We start from the raw sequence: 19,828 nt of genomic DNA on the forward strand, positions 1-19,828 counted from the left end.
GGGTGTGGTGGTTTACTCCTCCTTATCAAAGCACGTACAAAAGCACACTAGCAGTCTCCCGGGGTGGCGCATGCCTTTGATCCCAGGGAGTCAGAGGCAGGTGGATCTACGTGAGTTTGAGGCCGGCCTGGCCTACACCTCTGTAATCCTAACAATCCAGGGGCTGAGGTGAGAGGACAGCTGCAAGGTGGTCAGTCTGAGCTGCTCAGTGAAGACTCAACTATTTAAGACAGAAACTCCAGAAAAGCCTTTCCAGGAAGTGGGAGGCAAAAGGGGATGCCTCGAGGAAATTTGAGACCAGGAGCACACTAATGGGAGAAAACAGCAATTAAAGAGTTCACAGTCTATGGATAATTGTATTCCTTTTTTTTTTTTTGAATTGCACGGGTCCCCACTGGGCGGCCAGCTGTTCAAACATCTGTGCAAGAACTGGATAGAAGGCCATGACTGCGCTGGTTCAGGAACTTACTAAAGCTTCACGTTATTACTAAACCCAGAAGCATAAACAAGAGTGTCCGCCTCCTCCTCAGCCAAACATCCTTCCCTCCTTCACACCGGCGCTCCCGTTTGCCAGAAAACCGGCGCCGACTTGCAAGGGGGGGGGGGGAGCCCCAAATCCGAGGCTCGCAGCCGCAGGGACTCGTGCTCCACGCGGCCCCCTGGTGGTCACCTCCGTGGCCTCGGCTTCCCGCAGTCCGGCTCCCCAACCCCAGGTCTTCCACCCACCCCCTGCACCTCCTTCCAGTCCCCTCCCCTTCCTCCCGGCAGCATCCCCTTCCTCTGGGTCCCGCTCCCCGCCGCTGCCACCCCGGCTCCGGCAGCCTCCCGGCCCGCGCCCGCCGCTCCGGCCCGGCCCGGGCACTTGTCGCAGCCCCAGCCACGGCGGTCCGGACGCTCCGGCGCCCCGCGCCTCCTTCCCCCTCACCTCGTCCCGAGCGCTGCCGGCCTCGCTCCCGCCGGGCCCGCCAGTTTGGTCCCGTTTCCTTCTCTGGTCAGGACTCCCTGCCAGTGGCCGTCACTTTTCGGCCTTTTCACAGATGCGTATTGGGGGGACCTCTACGCCCCCCCCCTCGCGGAGACATGGAGGCAATAAAATGGCGGACCCGGAAGTGACGGCCCGGTGACTATGCCTCCCGGCGGAGGAATCTGGACGGAATGGGTTAGGCAAGCCACTCTGCCCTCCTGTCGGGACGGTCACGCACCTCTGAGGCCGGTGTCTTCCTCCTGAGGACCTCTGGAGCTCGGAAAGCCAGTGCCGAGGGCATCCTGGACGGGGACTACTTAGCGAGGCGCAGGGTCATTGATTACGTGGCTTACGTGAGGCATAGTTCCGGCAGGGGACGGGCCCGGAGGCTTCGTTTTGGCGCCAACACGTGCGGGGCTGCGGGGACGCTGGGTGCCCGGTGGGTCCCCGCGGTGTGCGCGCCGCCTGAGCCCTGGCTCTCCGCGGGGCTGGCCTGAGGGTGCGGGAGACGCTGCTTCCCTGTCTCAGCCTCGGTGAGACGGCTCGGGACACCTCCTGGACGTGCACGTGAATCGGACACCTGCCCGACCAGACAGACACTTGGCCGGTCACAGCCCGAATATAAAGACATCATTCTAAGGGAAGGGAAACTGGAAACTTTGGGGGGCGGCTGGGAGGGGATGAGTGAGGCACGAAGTTGCATATCCTTTTCCTCACGTCATCTGCCAGCTTTTCTTGGTTTCTGCTCATCAGTTTGAATGATGAATGGACCGAGGGGGGAAAAAAAACCCTTCAAAAATCAGTAATAGATAGATGGGCAGTGGTGGCGCACACCTTTAATCCCAGCACTCGGGAGGCAGAGGCAGGCGGATCTCTGTGAGTTCGAGGCCAGACTGGTCTAGAGTGAGTTCTAGGACAGGCTCCTAAGCAACACAGAGAAACCCTGTCTCGAAGAAGAAAACAAAAAAAAGTAAAAATCAGTAACAGACAAGCCTCTAATTGAGGCAGAGAGATCTTTGAATTCAAGGTCCAAATTTAAACAAACAAGGTAGACATAGTGGCACACCCCTGCAGAGGCAGGTGAATCTGTCAGTTCTAGCCTGGTTTACATCGTGAGTTCCAGGTCAGCTAGAGATAGTGAGACTCCAAAAAGTAAAATAAAATGAACAAACAAAATACAAATAAGTCAAAAATAATAGTTAAGAATGGCCTGGGGTCCTGCTGGGCGTGTTTGATCATGCCTTTAACCCCAGCACTCTGGAGGCAGAAGCAGGGGAATCTTAGTGAGTTCCAGGGCAACCCTGTCTACAAAGCAAGTGTCCAGGCCAGCCAGAACTGTTACACAGAGAAACCCTGTCTCAAAAACAAACAAACAAACAAAGAATGGGCTGGGGGTGTGGCTTAGGGTTTAGGAGCACTGACTGCTTATTGTAAACACCTGGCAAGCACTTCTACCACTGAGCTACAACCATCCCAAATCCTTCTTCCTCCAAGTCAGTATTAGAAAGACAAAGGGAGAGCTGAATGTGGAGGCATGAGTAAATCTAGCACTTCATTGAGAAGACAGGAAACTAACACCCAGACTTCGGATTGAACGTCTTTATTAAATAAATGAATAAATGGCAGCACAAACCAGCAGCAGTAACTTTGGAAGGAATGGGGACAGGTGTAGGGTCTGAATGTAATTGTTTATTTCTTACAGTAGCTGAGGAACTATGCCCAGGAACCACTGATCCGATCACATACCGCAACTACAGAAAGGCAAAGCTGAATACTAAGGACACTGCCTGTTCCAGGACTGAATCACAATTTTATATAAATCATCGCACTACTCTGCTTTCACTTTAGAGCACATAAATCTTTTGCCTTTGATGGATTCTCCAAATACCAAGGTTTCCCACATGAAGACTGAAATCTGGTTTTCTGAAAGTTTCCAACCCACAGCTGGGAGCAGTTGTGAGGTGGACGCTGAAGGAACTATTTCTGAAACGATTCCATGCTTTTCCTCACTTCCATTCTCCAGGATGTATTATTTCCTCTTGTGCCCACAACTACCCCCACATTGCTGGGGAAGAGAATGCACCAAAAGAAGAAACAGAACTTCCTGCCTTAGCCTTTTAGGAATCCTGTTTGTAGAAAGCATCTCAAAACTCCCAGGTTCTCACTACTTCTTGAAGAAATACTTGCTTATTGGCTCCATGCAGGAAATTAGGGAGGATCAAGGAATCTTTAAAGCTGATTAAAATGTAACAAAGAAAAAAATCAATATCCCATTTTGCATAACCGTACTTCTCTCTGGTGCCCCCCATAAGGATGGTTTTCTGGGACTAGTTAATATTCTTGGGGCTGGGTGGTAGAAATCCTATGATCTAGTACTCCATGGACTTTGTGCCTAGAAGGCTTCTGAGAGACATGGAGTAGGCAGATAAATAAATAAATAGATAAATAAATAAGTAGATAAATAAATACATACATACATACAAACATACAATTCAATTGGCAGATTCATCGGCACCACCAGGCAGGAGAGGGAAGAGAACAAGATTAAACCGGGAAAGGCTGAGAAGGGAAGGAGCTTAAAAGGGTCGGCAATGGGGGTAAGGGGCGGGAGAGAGACATTTTGGCCTTAAAGCAAGTCCAAGTCGATGGAGTGGATGCTGGCAATGGGAGCTCTCCAGAAGTTAAAGGTGCTGTACTCAAGGAGGGGGTCACCTCCGGGGCTCTTCTGCTCCGCTCCGGTGGACTGAGCGCCCGTCTGGCCAACACTGTCGTCCTTGCTCTTGTAGGTGGATGTATCCGACAGGCCCAGGCCTTCTAGCTCCGACAGATCCAGTTCTGGGATGGGCATCCTCCAGAAAAGAAAGGAGCTGTACTGGCTACTCACAGGGTCCCTCATACTTCCCTGGGGAAGAGCAAATCACTTGTTAGTCTTCATGCTAGAGCAAGTTCCTTGCCCCAAGCCTTCCCTCGCTTAAACTGCTCGTTTTTTGTATGCTCTGGTGAATAAACCAAGTTTTCTAAGACAAGTACCAGGAACTCTTTCGATTACAATTTTTCTAGCTTCTCCCCATCTTCGGTGGGCCAGATCCTGCCTATTGCATCAGGCTTACCTTGGCTCTAAGTTTTCCTGCAGTAATATATCTTGGGCCTTATGCACAGTAGGCAGGAACTGTATGTCTCTACTCTCAGGTATGATTTCTGAGGCTTTCTGAAATCTGGGCCCACTCTTGTTTGTGTGTGGTATTGAGGGGTTAACAGATGCTGGGTGTGCTAGGCAAATGTTCTAACCCTGAGTTATACCCTAAGCCTTCTTTTTACCTTTACTTTTAGACAGGATCTTACTGAATCCAGTCCAACTTTGAACTTGAAATCTTCCTGCCTCAGCCTCCTGAGTAATTGGGATTACAGGCCTGCTCCATTAATTAATTAATTGTGCTGAGAATCAAAGCCAGGACTTTGCATGTGCTGGTCAAGGACCCTACACATTTCCAGAACTAAATATTTGGCTTCTTCAAGTCTGTTTAATAAGTTATGATGCTTCTGTAAAGGTCTCCCATGACATGTTCTATTTTTCTTCTTGCCTTTAAACTCGACTACAAACTCACCCCTTCCAGGACATAACCCACGAAGCAGTGGCCCCCAGCGCCTTCCCCAGCACCCTGCAGAGTTTTAACTGACTCCATCGTGTTTTGGTTACAGATCACGATGGACTGGATGTGTTATGTATTTATCTACTTAAAGAGACCAAAAATTCCTCCATGGATAAAAACTCACCTACTAGGTTGGGCATGGTGGCGCATGCCTTTAACCCCACCACTCAAGAGGCAGAAGTCGATCTCTTGAGTTCCAGGTCAGCCTGGTCTACAGAGTAAGTTCCAGGACAGCCAGGGCTACATAAAGAGACCATGCCTCAAAACAAAACAAAAAACACCCTCCCCCAAAAAAGCAAAACAAACAAAAACCAAACAAACACATCTACTTTAGGGTAAAGCAGGAGCTAGACCTTACACATAAACATTAATTTGCCCTCACAAGAATAATGAATACTTTGTTACTCACACATTTGTGCCCAAAGTGACAAGTCTTTATTATGTCTCTCTGGTCTAGCTCTCCCCAGAACAAACCCAGATGCTAGAAGAACTTTGTTCTATTACTCCAGGATCTTTTCCCTCTGATCCACACAATAGAGAAAATCTGACCACATAGAACAACCAGGTTGGAAGTACCAGGTAAGGAAGCAAAGTTGAGATCAGAAGGAAATGGTACCTTGACAGAATCTCAGCTTTTTCTGGAGACAGGGTCTCACAATGCAGACCAGGCTGGTCCTGAACTCACCAAGAGCTGATGGCCTCTGCTTCCTGAGTTCTGGGGTTAAAGGCACAGGCCACTATACCCAACTCCTCTTTCCACGTTTGGACGATCAGTTGTAACACCTTTGCTTCTCATCCAACCCACACCTCCCTGACTCTGTGTGACCAGTAGAGTTCTCTGGAGCTTCCATGGATTTATTTACTAGCCAGGAAAGGGCAAGAAGCTTTAGGTTAAATGTTCCCAAAGGAGCAAAAAGAACATTCCAACTGCCACCAAAAATAGAAGCCAGAGTTTCAAAAAGCCTTTCTGGAACACACTATCAGCCCTTACCAGCCCATGACTCCTAAAAAGTGGCCTTAAGTAGGTTCCAATATGTCCCTATATGAAGTGAAATGTCTCTACCAAAGTAGGAAAATTAACCTAGAACACAAGCTGCAGGAAATGTGGGGTCTCCATGGTCAGTGGGTAGACCAGAAGTGGGTTTTTGTTTTTGAGTCTTGCTTCAAACTCAGCTCCAGTTCAGGCTGACTTAGAATACAAAGTCTTCATGAGAAGGCTTCCATAGTGCTGGAATTACAGGAATGGATCACCACACCAGGCCAGAACTTTTGGGCTGTTTTTTTTTTGTTTGTTTGTTTGTTTTTTTTTTTTTTTGGTTTTTCGAGACAGGGTTTCTCTGTGTAGCTTTGCGCCCTTCCTGGAACTCACTTGGTAGCCCAGGCTGGCCTCGAACTCACAGAGATCCACCTGGCTCTGCCTCCCGAGTGCTGGGATTAAAGGCGTGCGCCACCACCGCCCGGCTGTTTGTTTGTTTTTTGAGACAGAGTATTCCCCTGTAACCCTGGCTGTTACTCGGTGTGTAGTAGTCCAGCTGGGCCCCAAACGTCTGGCAATCTTCTTGCCTCAGTCTCCAGAGTGATGGCATTCTAGCTGTGGACCACACACTAGGCGTTTCAAATTTTGCCTTCTCCCCTTAATCTTGTGCAAGGATAGACAGACACAGGTATACACAAGGCCTCACTCACACCCAGGAGGATGTGGAAGGAGAGAGGAGAGCAGGTGTCCTGATCTATCAACACATGCCCCATCCCCTTGAGACAGGTCGCTCTGAACCTGGAGCTAGCCTGGCAGCCAACAAGTCCAGCCATCCTTCTGTCTCCACCCTCCCATATTTCTGGGGCTACAGGCAACCATACCCAGTTTTATTTGGCTTCTGGGGATTTGAATTCAGGTTCTCTCTCTCTTCTCTCTCTCTCTCTCTCTCTCTCTCTCTCTCTCTCTCTCTCTCTCTCTCTCTCTCTCTCTCGACTGTTTCTCTGTTTAAACAGCTGCCCTAGAACTTGCTTTATAAACCAGGCTGGTGGCCGGGCAGTGGTGGCGCACACCTTTAATCCCAGCGCTCAGGAGACAGAGCCAGGCAGATCTCTGTAAGATCTGGCCAGCCTGGTCTAGGGAGTGAGATCCAGGACAGGAACCGAAACTACACAGAGAAACCCTGTCTCTCAAAAACAAAACAAAACAAAACATAAACAAACAAACAAACCGGGCTGGCCTCGAACTCAGAGATCCACCTGCCTCTGCTTCCCGAGTGCTGGGATTAAAGGTATTCGCAGCAATCAAGAGGCTCAGGCAGTAGTTTGAGGAGTATGAGTTTGGGTCCAGGCTGGGCAAGACCCTGGCTCCAACAAAACAAGCAAAATATTAATAATAAATAATTTTTTTCAGGCAAGGTCTCATAGCTCAGGCTAGCTTCAAAATGTAACTCCTGCTTCTCCTGCCTTCATCTCCCAAATGCTGGGTTTCCAGGCATGATTCAGGATAGCTGGCTTAAAAAAACAAATTCTGGGTTTATTTCATTTGTCCATCCATCCATCCATCCATCCATCCATCCATCCATCCATCCATCCATCCTTCCTCTTCCTTCCCTTTCTCCTTTCTCCTCTGTCTCTTCTGTCTCTGTTCTCTCTGTGTCTCTGTGTCTCTGTTCTCTGTCTCTCTCCTCTCTCTCTCTTCTCTCTCTCTCTCTCTCTCTCTCTCTCTCTCTCTCTCTCTCTCTCTCTCTCTCTCTCTCTCTCACATCATGCTCCAAAATAAGCCCCTGGGAACTGAACATTACTCAACAGAGAAGCAGTTTAACAAGAGCGTGATTCCGGGACTGAAGCAGGGCCATGGAGTTTGTAGAAAGGTGAGGTCACTGCCCTCTGAACTCAGCTCTGATCATCTCCATGGTAACATGCAGAGAGCTAGCAAGCATGACTGTACCTATAACACCTTTTAGCCAACCAATCCCTGATTAGGTCTGGGACTGCAAAGAGCAAGCCTTAGAAGTCAGGCTGTTACTGACTCTGCTTATCAGGGAAGTTTATTACATCACCAGGCTTTGCCTAGCTAGCTGACTCAAAAAAACCACCCTCCCTTGTAAGTCTCCTACAAAGTGACCTTCCTATAACGCAGGGCATATGATAGACTGTTTTCCAGAGACAATGTCTCAGGTAGCCTAAGAACTGAAGTAGCAGAGGCTGACCTTGAATTTCTCTGATCCTTCTGACACCCAGATTACATAATAGGTTCTTAAGAAAAAAAAAAACAATCATTAGGAAAAAAAAATTATTTTTGTTCTTTTGAGCTAGGGTCTAGCTATGTAGAAACTTATATAGCCCAGGCTAGCCTGGAACTCAAGATCCTCTCTCATCACAACTTCCAGCTTCTGGGTGCTGAGATCACAGGTATCATCCTCACACCTGACTTAAAATGAAAAAAAAAAAAAAATTTTTTTTTTTTGTTTTAAATTTTGTTGAGACAGGATCTCACTACGTTGCCCTGGCTGTCCTAGAACTCTATTTGTTTGACCTTGTAACCCAGGCAAGCTGGGCTGGGAGCGTCTGGGGCTTCTCCTCTGCCTTCCATCTTGCTGTAGCACTGGGATTACAGCTGCATTCCCTCGCCCCACTTTAAGTGAGGTGAGTTCTGAGGATTCCAACTCAGGTCCTCACACTTGGGTGGGTAGAGATGGCATTACTCACTGAGCCATCTCCCTCCCAGCCCTGGCCCGGTATTCTCAGCAATCCTGTCTCAGCCTCCTAGGAACCAGGAATATAAACATGAACCACCATGCCCCATTATGAACTTTGACTGGGCGGTGGTGGCCCATGCCTTTAATCCCAGCACTTGGGAGGCAGAGGCAGGCGGATCTCTGTGGGTTCCAAGCCAACCAGGGTTACACAGTGAAAGCCTGTCTAAAAAAAGACATTTGTTTGTGGTTTTATTTTTGTTTCTTAAACAAGATCTTGACATGCAGCCCAAGTGCTGCCCTTCTAACTTGGAATCCCTGCCTCTGCCTGGGAGTCCTGGGATTACAGGCGTGTGCCACTGCTCCTGACTAAGAATTCAGTTCTCAAAGTAATTATTTTCTTAGTATATCCTGTTGACTACTTTCTGTGGTTCTAATCTGAATAATAAGAGAGCTGGATATGGTAGCGAATTTCTGTAACCCCAGCATCTGGCAGGTGGAGGCAGGAGGATCAGGAGTTTGATGTAAGCCTGCTACAAGAAACTGTTTTGAAAAACAGAGTAGAGAATGAGCTAGATTTTTAAGTCAGCGTTGACAAACCGACGCCTTTCCTTACAAGTGTGACATGGATCACATAGTTGCCTAAACAATTCATCAGAGACTGGCAGAACTATCATCCAAACTGAAAACGCTACAGTCAGGTGTGGTGGCACACAACTACAATCCCAGCACTCAGGAGGCTCAAGGATTGTGGGTTCACGCCTAGCCTGAGCTGCATCGTGAGTCCAGAGCCCCCCAAAACTCAGACAAAAAGAACATGAACAAAACACAAAACCAATTTAAAATAAAACAATTTAAATGAAATTGTGTGGGAATACTTAAAGGAAATAGTAAAACGATGAAAATCTCCAGCCCTGAGACATGTACAGAGACCCAAATTAGTTCCCGAAAATAGACGTATGGGCATTATGTGGCGTTAAAATAAAAAGACAGGCTGCTTTTAAGCTGGCTTCCCTGTTCCTCCCTTAAATTTCCTTCACCCATCTTTTTACCTATTATTATCTTTTTTTAAAAAAATAATTTATTTAATTCTGTTTTATGTGCATTGGTGTGAAGATGTCATATCTTCTGATGTGGGTACCGGGGAATTGAACCCCGGGTCCTCTGGAAGAGGATCCAGTGCTCCTAACCCCTGAGCCACCTCTTCAGCCCCACCTATTTTGAATTTTAAAGGCGCTAGATGGTGACTGATGCCATGATACCCGCTCAATAAACGTTTCCCAATGCCATCCATTTTGAATTATCCAGATATTTTAGGCAAAGTAACTTCTAAATTTCATTGTCAGTTCCTAGAGATACAATGATTAACAACTACACACATTAAAAAGATATGCTTTCTTTAAGCCACATGGACACACCCAAATACCCTTTGTCCAGACCCGCTCCCCATGAGCATCCAAGGCCTCCCCACAGGCTTGGATGCTGTGTCATGCTTCTGTACAGCCTAAGGGTGGATGGAGGGTGGACATGGGAGCTCTCGGGTATCTCTCATGCTGCTCTAGGATTTTCCTATCAGCCACAACCTTCCCCGCTAATTAAGAGAGGGGCTGCAAAGGAAAATTTGCTCTCACCAGTGGTTCCTGTGGGCTGCACTGATCGCAACATGCCATCAGGCAATTCCACGGTCGCCCCCACCTGTCCTACCTCAAGGCTCTTTGGAGTAAAAAATCTGAGACAGGGAGGAGATTGTTAAAGGTTTGGATCATTCTCAATAGTATCCCATATTTAAAAAAAAAAAAAAAAAAAAAAAAAGAGGAAAAGGAAAAAAGGGTACCCTAGTCCCCCAAAACTCCCAACTGATACAGGGCAGTGAAGGGGTGGAAATATAAAGAAGTAGAGGCTACAGGAATTCCTACAGGCTAGTAGGAATAAAGATTCACCAAATAACTGGTAGCAAAAATTACAGCTTGGAAAGGAAGATACAGATAACTAGACACTAGACAGAAGTCATTAGATGCCCAGGGCAAAAATTATAGGAAAATGGATACATGAAATGAGGAGCTAAAAGCCGAGAAATAATTACAGGTGAAGTGCCAGAAATGAACGCTTAGGTCCATGATAAGGCGGCACAGATGGAGATCTCCACAGAGATAAAAACCTGGTACCAGCTACCCATTGTTCAGAGCGCCCCCTTCCCTCCTCTTCAGCCGTCCCCCACCTAGTCGCACACGGGGGTGTCTTCCAAGCCTGAGAAGGCGCCCCTCATCTAGGTTTTACCTGTTATCAATCAATGACTAGCGCGTTCCGAAGATGGAGGGGGTGCCCCAGGGGCTCGGGGGTCGGCTCTGGCCCGGAGAGGAGGCGGCTGCCGAAGGAAGCTCGCTGGGGGGACGAGAGGCTTTGTCTCCTCACGCCTTCTCCCTCGTCTGTGACAGAGTCGGCCGCCGGGTCTCCCCTGCAATGCAGCCCCTCCTAGCAAGGGCGGAAGCGCTCCCCGCCCCCTCTCTGCCTGACTCGGCTAATTCGAAGGATGGGTTCCGGAACACGCCACCCGGGCGAGAGCCTCGCCAGCGGCTCGCACTGCACCCCCGCCTCGCCAGCACCCCCCCAGCTGGCTGGGGTGCGACGGCCGGGCAGCTAGCTAATGGCCCTCTAACTCAGATGTATGGATTAAAAGGTGCTCCCGCTAGACCACAAAACGGGAGGACTCGAGGGGGACTTGGGGAGGCTCGGAAAGGACCCCAGCGCGTGGGTCGCCTCTGCGCCGGCCACAGGCGGACCAGACCCAGCGCAGACACTTGGGGTGCCGCGGGTGTCCAGGAGCGCGGGGCTCCCCGCTGTCCCCCCGCGGGCCACGCCGTGCGCCCCGGGCGGGCGGGCAGGCGGGCGGACGGGCCTGGGCGGAGCGCTGCGCTCGGCTCGCAGCCCCGCGGCTTTCGTAATCGCGTCGCCGGCGTTTCCGCCCTCGGCCGGCCCCACCTCTGCCGGCCCGCCCTCGACTCCCCGCCGTGCCGAGCAGCAGCCCGGGAACCCGGAGTGGCGGAGCCCCCGCCCGCAGCGGCCACCGCCTGGACGCCGGGGGGAGCCGCAGGTGAGAGCGCCGCCGGGCGGGCCGGGCTGCGCGCGGGGTGCGCGCGGGCGGCGGCGGGGAGGGCGGGCAGGGCAGGGCAGGGCGGCGGGGAGGAGGTCGCGGGCACCGTCCACGCGCGGCCGGCGCCGGCCGGGGAAAGGCAAGGGACTCGGCGATGGCAGCGTGGGGGCCGGGCGGGAGGTGCGAAGCGACCGGGGCTCCTCGCCGGCCCACTGACCTCAGAGATCTGCTGCCCCGGACAAAGCGGAGGGGTGCCGGGGGGCCCGGAAGGGCTAAGGCAGACCGAGGCCGCCACGGAGGACAGTGACAGAACCAGAACGATCCCCTGAGGGTCCCATCTTAGTTCCGAGTGGGTGGGGGGACAGAGCTGGAGCCTGATGGAAAATATTGGGGGAGGGGAACACATTAGGGTCTCCTCTGTTTTCTCAAGTCCCCAGAAGCCCTTTCCTGGGGTCAGGGTACCCGTTGCTACTGGAACAAACGTCTGTCACTTGGCTGAAAATGGGCCCGTTCCTCTCTCCAGGGCCCCCCAGCAGCCCGCTGTGTCTGGAGGGTCTCCACACAGGGACCAGCTGCATCCCCGGGCGTGCAGCCAGAATTTGCCCACACCATTCTCAAGTCTCTTTCTCTCCAGCTGCTTCTTGTGAAGGCTTGTCAGACAGCGGGTTGGAGGCCTTGGGGCTGGAGGCAGCGGGACCGGGAAAACCGGTTTGGGGCTACCACAGGACCCGGGAACTACCTGAGTACATCCTTCCTCCCCACCCCCCGTCCTGCCGGCCCCTTCTACGGTTCGGCCCTCCGTGACCATGACATGACGGTGGTTTGGAGATTTGTCACTCCAGGTTCTGGATTTCTTGTGGAACTGAGAGGGGCCCCACTGTCAGGATGTGGCTTTGTGCCGTCTAATCCTCGATCCCTTCCCTTCCTTTTTTTCTGTGGGGATGAAGTGGTGGGCAGTGGATGCAGCATCGCTCCCTCCTCAGCTCACCAGCCGAGGCCTCATTTGTCCCCATCCCAGTCGCTGGCTGCTTTAAAACAGAGTGACAGCCAATGCCCAGGACTTCCTTTTCTGGCTTTGTTCCTCTTCCCCCACCCCACACTACCGCACTGACCCTGGCCTGTCTTCACACTCTGACTCCGCCTCCAAGTTTCAGGGACCCTAATGTCCTAGGGAATGGAGTTTCCTGGTCACTTCTCATCATCATCGCTCGTTTCGTGCCAAGTCCCACACACACACTTTCCCTCCACCCAGCGTGGTCAGGTCCCTGGAAGAGAAACAGAAACGTCCTTGTTCCCTCCAGGGCCCCCTTTCCTCTCCCTCCTCCTCTTCCCTGCTCCCAGCATTGGCCACCTCTGTCCACTCAGCTTTGAGCAGGGTGGAGAATCCTGGGTAGAGTCCAGCCTCAGTATGGACTGTCTGGTCGTGTTGGGGGTTTCCTCTGATTCTTTATTGTTTTCTCCGTTTCCCCAACCCTTACCACCGGCCACCATCACGACAAGCCTTGTGATCGACTTTCCCACCGACCAGGCCTCCTCTCTCTGGACAGCTGTGTTCTGACCAGTCCTGATTACTCCTCCTCCCTTCCAGGGGTGGGAAGGGAAGTGAAAGAGAGCCCAGACTCTTGGGTTCTTTCCTACCCTAGAAGCTATGTTCCACTGAGTGATCTCATCCCAAGGCTGCTAGAAAACAACACAGAAAAAACACTAAGAAAAAAAAAAACCAAACAAACAAAACTCCGTTTTTTTTGGTCAGTCTAGGCTGATGGAGCACCCAGCTTCCAGCCTCAAGCCTAGAGGAAAGGCCGATTCCCATTCATGCTACCGTTTAATATTCATGAACTCCCCTGTTGGACTCCTGGGCTGTGCTATAGGACAGGGAAGTGCCGTCCGTGTAGAGGAAGCTCAGATGGGCCATCACCCCAGGCTGGCGGCAGGGAAAAGGGGAGAAAGTTCTGCCTTGGACACAAGGGCTACTGGAAAGTTCCTGTGTCTGGCTCCCTGGGTGCTTGGAAGTGGTGGGAAGGAGGAAGAGAACTGGCCAGAGCAGGAGGGGAGGGGGCGGGGAGGCCTGAGCCTTATAGGGCGTGAGACACCAAACTACGCACCGGGACACGTGGGAAAGGGTGGGGAGGGAGGCTGAGAAGTGATTCCTGAGGACAGAAAGCTCCTCCACACGTTACCTGTAAAGGACATGCACACTCAGCCTCCACAAGGTCAGATATTAACTCTAAATGGACTCTGGGAGGCCGTGGGACCGCAGCTGGGGGAAGTGAGGAGGCGCCCAGGCGCTGGAGTGAGCAGGAAGAAATTCCACGCTCCAGAAGTATTTGTTGAAGCCCTCACGCCGCAGTCAGCCTCCTGGGAACTAGGTGGTCCTAAGGCAATTTAGGTGTTGGGACAAGGTAAGAGAAAAGGGAGGACAGGGCGGAGGCCTTGTTTGTGAGAACAAAAACCACGATTTCCTCTTCAGAGTCACTGCTCGCCCCTCCCCTCCCGCCCCAGCCCAGGGAGAAGGGAGCTGAAGTTGGTAGCACCCCTAACTGTCTATCCATTTCTGTCGCTGTTTGGTTTGCTCTGTCTCATCCAGAGTCCTTAGCCCCTTCCTCCCTGGTCCCAGGAGTCACTGCGCCTTTCCCTGGTGATGGTCTTTTTGCACTATTCATTGTAAGCAGCAGCCGTGAACCCTGTGTTTGGAGGGGGTCAGTACTGGGGTACAGTAGTAGAGCCTCTGAGAGAGAAAGATGGAGGTTTATCAGAAGGTCTGGGGGATGGGGATGGCGGGGGATGTTTCTCACTAACCTTTTTTCTTTTTTCTTTCTGCTAAAATTCAGGATCCCACATCTCAAGAAGACAGCGCCTGCCTGCCCAAGCCTCTTGCTAATGCTTTCAGTGGCTCCGGGTTCTGACCTTCACCACCCGGCTGAGGGTCTCTAGGATTCCCGAGCCATCCAGCTGTGGGAGCCCAGGGTGTTGTTACTCCCGAGAGTGAGGACTGGCTGGTTAGCAACAGAGCAGGAGCCCCGTGGGGCCGCTGGCAGAGGCCCGAAGCTGGAACCGTCAGGGAACATGAGTGAATTCTGGCACAAACTGGGCTGCTGCGTGGTCGAGAAGCCTCAGCCGGTAAGTGTCCTGTCCCCACCCCGGCCCACGCATTTACCATGTGCTGTGACGTGGACACGCCATCTCTGGTCTGCCTTCTGAAAACCACACTTCTCACCTGCCTCCTGAGAGCCTCTGCGGCAGGCCAAGTGTGCGCATGTGCAATAAAGGGGCCTGTGTGACAGAAGAGTTGAATAGTTATGGCTGTCACCTGCTCCTGTTCTGAGGTGGGCAGGGGTTGCAGGTAGAACTGAAGACCTGTCAGCGTCCCCCCTGGTCACCCAGAGGTGTCTTTGCTCTTCCCTTCCTTTGTGTGTTCACTCGGCAGACCGGTCCTTACCACTCTGGTGACAGTGTCTCTGGTTTGTTATTTATTCCAACTTTGTCTTGCCTACCCTGATCCTTGACCGTTCTCCTGCCAAATCAACCCTTCACTCTTAGTGGTTTTGCGAGGCTCCTTCCCCTTCCTCCACGGGAGGAGATGGCTGCATATGTATGTGACTCCCTGTCTTCTCCAAACAGAAGAAGAGGAGAAGACGGATTGACTGCACCATGATCGGGGAACCCATGAATTTTGTCCACTTGACTCACATCGGCTCGGGAGAGATGGGGGCTGGAGATGGACTTGCCATGGTAATCAGGGGAGGGGGAGGGGCTTATTTGGGGGTGTAGTCAAGCGAGGGACGGAATGGAATACTTCCTGGGGAAACAAGAGTCTTAGATGGTAGACCTGGTCCCCAGTGGTGTGCATTTCTGATCTCTAGGGCCTGTGTAACTTCTTGACAGTTACCACACTGGTCTTCATTGAGTGAGGGGACTATATGCTGTAGTTGAAGATTTTCTCAAACCACAGCTCTCCTGACCAGGAATTAATCAGAGCTAGGACGTACCTCGGTGGGTAGAGCGCTTGCCTCGGATGCAGGAAGCCCTGGGTTTGATCCCCAGCCTTCAGAAACTGGGTGTGGTGGCTCAGACCTGTAACCTCAGCACTCAGGAACGAGGGGTCAGAGGCTCAAGGTCATCCTGCACAGGGAGTCTGAGGCCAGCCTGGCCTAGAGACCCTATCCCAAAATAGAAAAAGAAAACCTGTTAAATCAGTGTCAGAGTGAGTCATAGTGTGACTGGGAATCCTGGGCCATGAAAGGCCCTGTTCTAAATCATGTCTCTGATGCATCTCTGCTCTTGGTAAGGGAAGATGGGTGTGGACATAGTTTTTAATACTGGTTATAAAACTCACAGGGAAATATTGGAGTGGTTTTGTTGGGGGGGGATCTCATTAATAAATGACTCATTTTTACCTTGTCTTCATGAGACTTCTCTGAGAAGGGTGGTGGTCAGGTTTAAACTCTTCAGAGAAGTGTCATTGCCAGAAAAGAGATGAGGTCAAGCTCCTCCTGGGGGCACAGGGTAGATTGTTGGAATGTGGAGAGTTAGGTGTCTGTGTGGCATGTGCTTTTCAACAGACAGGGGCCGTTCAGGAGCAGATGAGATCCAAGGGGAACCGAGACAGACCATGGAGCAATTCTAGGGCCTTGTAGCTCCCATGGGACTGGTAAGTGTGTGCCTGTGCCAGCATAGCCTGATGCCCTGCCTCAGCCCCTTAATCCTCTGATGCAAGAGTGAGAAGTGAATGGATGGGAAGAAGTAACATGAAAATCCAAGAACACGGGATCAAAAAATGTAGGATCTTTACAAGGAAGGCGGGGGGTGGGGGGGGGGGTGGGGGGGGGTGGGGGGGTGGGGGGGGTGGGGGGGTGGGATGGAGTATAGTGGCACACACACACACACACACACACACACACAGTCCTGGCGCGCACACACACACACACACACACACACACACACACACACACACACACAGTCCCGGCACACTGGAGGTCAAGGCAGGAAGAAGAGTTCAAGCTTCTCTTCAACAAGTAGTGAAGTGAAGTCAAGGTCAGTGTAGGCTACGTGGTACCCAGTCAAAAAACAAAAAACAAAAAAAAAAAAAAAAAAAAATGAGGAAAGAGGACCAGGTGGCAGTGGTGGTCCTCGCCTTTAATCCAGCACTCGGGAGGCTGAGGCAGGCGATCTCTAAGAGTTTGAAGCCAACATGGGCTACAGAGTAAGTTCCAGGAAAGGCGCAAAGCTACACAGAGAAACCCTGTCTCGAAAAACAAAAAAAAAAAAAAAAATTTTTTTTTTTTTGAGGAAAGAGCCTTACAGCAAGTTTAAAATGTGCACTGTAGGCTAGGCACAGTGGCATATACCTTTCACCCAGCACTGGGGAGGCAGAGGCAGGCAGAGTTTCGCAAATTTGAGGTTAGGACCACATAGTGAGACTCTGTCTCCCTTGTATTCTCCGACAAAGATGTGCACTATATATAATATACATAGATATGTATATACATGGATACACTGTAGTGTGTGTGTGTGTGTGTGTGTGTGTGTGTGTGTGTGTGTGTGGTGCCTTCTCCCTCGGGCTTTGTTTTCTTCTTGTCCAGTGGAGTTTTGGTAGGTAGCTAAAGTGACTCAAATTCACTTTGTTGCCCAGGCTGACTTTAAATTCAGGATCCTCCTTTCAGAAACTTCCAAGAGTTAGGGCTACAGATGTGTGTTTTATTGTGTCTATCTCCAGATTGTCCTTTTTAAAAAAAAAAAAAAAAAAAGTTTGGCCAGACACTGTGGTTCATGCCTGTAATCCTAGCACTTCGGAAATTGAGGCAGGAGGATTGCTATGTGTTTGAAAGCAGCCTGGGCTACGGTGTGAGACCAAGAGTTGATTTTTTGTTTTGTTTTGTTTGTTTAAATTTAGGCTCTGCAGTCTTGGAGTCCCCGTTCCATGTCCAGCCCAGAAGAAATGCCGCCCTCACCAGATCCCTTCTACACCCAGTGACCCAAGGCTCCTTCCTCCCCTCTTCCTAACAAGTGCCTCAAAAGGCATGGGGGCTGGACTCCCTCCACTCCCTCTGGCCTCCGCCCCTCCTGGAGATGGGGTCAAGGCAGCAGGACTGACCAAGTGACTACTGGGGGGCCAGAGGAGCTCAGCCCAAGCTCTGGGCACCCTAGACCTGAGCTGGGGGTTCTCTGGGAACCTGGAATGAGTTCCCTGCTCCTGAATGAAGGTCGGGTGCCACCTGTTTAAACTTCTTGCCTTTACTCTTTTTAACGGAGGCAGGTAGGTGAGGGGACTGCAGCTGCCCCCTGCCCTCTTTCCTTCTGGAATGAGCAATGCAGTGGTCAGGGGGCGGGGTTGCCACTGCCCAGTCCACGCTGGGTTTTAGACCAGAAGCTCACAGCCCTCCATGTCTCTCTGCCGGCACCAGGGTCTTGCTCCAGTTAGACCTCTAATCCCATGCTTCTGTAGTATTAATAGCTTCCCAGAAATATTCTTTTTTTTTAATTAATTAAAATTTTAATTTAAGATGAGTTCTTTTAATTACCCCCATCCTGCTGCTGTCTCTGTCCTTGCCCCGTCCCTTTAGGATCCTTATTGTTTCCCATTGAAGAGGAGGTGAGGACTGGATCTTAATTTGACTACATTCCACTTAAGACCTGAGAGTCCTGGCCTCCCCTCCGTTAGCCTCCCTGCTGGCCAGGTAAAGGAAGAGGAGGGTTCTGTGTCAAAGCCAGGATGTAGCAAAACTAGCTGTATCTCAGGGTGGACTTCCTGTTAGGAATGTGACCTGGAGAGGGAAATAGGATGAAAGGACTTCGAGCACAGGTCTTAAGATCCTTTATGGAAGCCTAGCTTTTCAGCTCCAACAGTGTGGACAGTTTGGGCTGCGTCATTCTTTGTAATGGAGGGCTATTCTGCATACTAGAAACTACAGCCTCTCTGGCCCACCCTAATGTGGCAACCAAAATGCCCCCGGAAATTGCCAAATGTCTCCTGGGGACAAAAATTACCCACAGTTGAGAACTGCAGCTTGAGAGCCAGGATAGGTTTTTTCTTACGTGATTTCCACATCCCTCGCCCCCCCCTCCCAAGTCTGGTTATTCAGCCTGAGCCACGGGTGAGCCAGCACCCTCAGGACAGGCTCAGCAGAGCTGTGCATCTTCTTTGAACGTAGTGCTTGTGCTTGCGTGGGCTCAAGTCTCTGTGACAGACACACGTACGTACGGTGTGTCTCTGTCTTTGATGTCTGCAAGAGGGCCTCCCACAGTTCAGAGACGTGAACAGGGCATGCTGGGATAGGAGAACAGGGCTCAGTGTCTCTGGAGACACTGGCGGTGCCGCCCGCGCGCTGAGCCGCTCCGTGCTGCAGTCCTTGAACCCAGCGTAAGACTCAGGGAGTTTGTTTGGAAGATCGAGTGTCACTCACCACGTGGCTGAAGATCCTGCGATCGATCGATGGGAAGCCCTGTAGGAGCAGAGTCTTTGGGCCCTTTGTTTTCTCAGGTCTTTTTGTTCTGTCCCTTTCTTTGCAGGCTGATTAGAAAGGCAGAACAAGACAGATGAGCTGCCGCCAGTCCTAGAAGACAGGGCTGGGGTCTCATTAGCTCTGTAATAGGAAGCTTGTTGTGTGGTAATGGGTCAGGGCTGTGGAAGCTGATCCACCCCTGCCGGCTCCATCCAGTTACCCCTCCCGTAGCGACTGAGGTTTCCATTTGTCCAGAGCTCGGTGTGCTCCTGTAGTTTCTCAGGCTCTAACGTTGGTCGTGGACGTCCATTCCCAGTTTGCTGACTCGCAGTTCCGGTCAGGTCGGCCTGCCTCCCTGAAGGGCGCTTACCTTGTTGCCCTAGAGGAGCTCATGAGTGGGAGGCTACATGAACACTTGCAGGCATGGTGGACCTGTGCCCACGGGGCGGCACGCTCCCAGGAAAGCCATGCACATCAGGTCACAATGGCAAAGGGTTGGACACTGTGGGGTTAACGGGAGGGGATGAGGTGTGGGTGAAGCCGAGGTCCAGCCTTTGTTAACTAATTTGGACACAGTCTTCTCTTGGCTGCTCTCCGGCCTTGAGCTACCTTCTCTAATGTGTACGCCACCACCACTTAACAAAGTGACTGGAATGGGTTGAGAGTCATAATTTATATTAAAAACCTGATGGACTTTTAAGATACATTTTTCCAATAAAAGAATTAAGCAAAATAGTTGCAGAGTAATCACTACGAATGTGTGTTAGATCAAAAGATGGGCATGGAAAAATAAATAAATAGCTGGGCCTGGTGGTGCACACCTTTGATCCCAGCACTTGGGAGGCAGAGGCAGGTGGATCTCTCTGAGTTCCAGGACAGCCAGAGTTGTTGCACAGAGAAACCCTGTGTGTGGGGGAGGGGAGGGGGATGGCTGATGAAGATGAACTTGTGTTCCAGCATGGCTTTTCTTGAAGAGGCCGGGGACTGGGTAGGTAAGGAAAGCCACCACA

General features: G+C 51.2%; 3 protein-coding genes across 7 annotated transcripts in view; 1 reads left to right on the plus strand and 2 right to left on the minus strand.

Annotated features, from left to right (window-relative positions):
* The window catches only part of Gabpb2 (GA binding protein transcription factor subunit beta 2), a 39,267-nt gene extending 37,677 nt beyond the window's left edge, over nucleotides 1–1,590 (minus strand). For 2 of the 3 annotated variants that reach the window (XM_006982528.4, XM_076574557.1), the window contains exon 1: nucleotides 926–1,142. The gene's annotated coding sequence lies outside the window, so the exon portion shown is untranslated. Of the gene's footprint in view, nucleotides 1–925; nucleotides 1,143–1,202 lie in introns of those variants that run through there. The other variant, XM_016001082.3, reaches the window with a different exon arrangement.
* A 958-nt stretch (nucleotides 1,591–2,548) lies between these two features.
* On the minus strand, nucleotides 2,549–14,643 carry Mllt11 (MLLT11 transcription factor 7 cofactor). 2 transcript variants are annotated; one of them, XM_042279497.2, is made up of 2 exons: nucleotides 14,534–14,643; nucleotides 2,549–3,866 (listed from the first exon to the last, which is right to left on the minus strand). In XM_042279497.2, exons 1-2 carry the CDS (start codon nucleotides 14,534–14,536, stop codon nucleotides 3,591–3,593), a joined length of 279 nt encoding a protein of 92 aa, XP_042135431.1. In that variant the 5' UTR covers nucleotides 14,537–14,643; the 3' UTR covers nucleotides 2,549–3,590. The 2 variants fall into 2 exon arrangements, with proteins under 2 accessions (XP_042135431.1, XP_015856569.1); XM_016001083.3 differs by lacking the exon at nucleotides 14,534–14,643 and adding an exon at nucleotides 10,563–11,115.
* Cdc42se1 (CDC42 small effector 1) lies at nucleotides 10,596–19,551 on the plus strand. Of its 2 annotated transcripts, XM_076574563.1 has the most exons (5): nucleotides 11,247–11,376; nucleotides 14,208–14,496; nucleotides 14,998–15,108; nucleotides 15,939–16,027; nucleotides 17,270–19,551. In XM_076574563.1, the coding sequence occupies exons 2-4, from the start codon at nucleotides 14,443–14,445 to the stop codon at nucleotides 16,011–16,013; spliced, it is 240 nt and encodes a 79-aa protein (XP_076430678.1). In that variant the 5' UTR covers nucleotides 11,247–11,376; nucleotides 14,208–14,442; the 3' UTR covers nucleotides 16,014–16,027; nucleotides 17,270–19,551. The 2 variants fall into 2 exon arrangements, with proteins under 2 accessions (XP_076430677.1, XP_076430678.1); XM_076574562.1 differs by lacking the exons at nucleotides 14,998–15,108; nucleotides 15,939–16,027; nucleotides 17,270–19,551 and having other exon boundaries at nucleotides 10,596–11,376.
* The last annotated feature ends 277 nt before the right edge of the window (nucleotides 19,552–19,828 follow it).

Source organism: Peromyscus maniculatus, chromosome 6 (genome assembly GCF_049852395.1).
Source record: "Peromyscus maniculatus bairdii isolate BWxNUB_F1_BW_parent chromosome 6, HU_Pman_BW_mat_3.1, whole genome shotgun sequence".
NCBI lineage: Eukaryota > Metazoa > Chordata > Mammalia > Rodentia > Cricetidae > Peromyscus > Peromyscus maniculatus.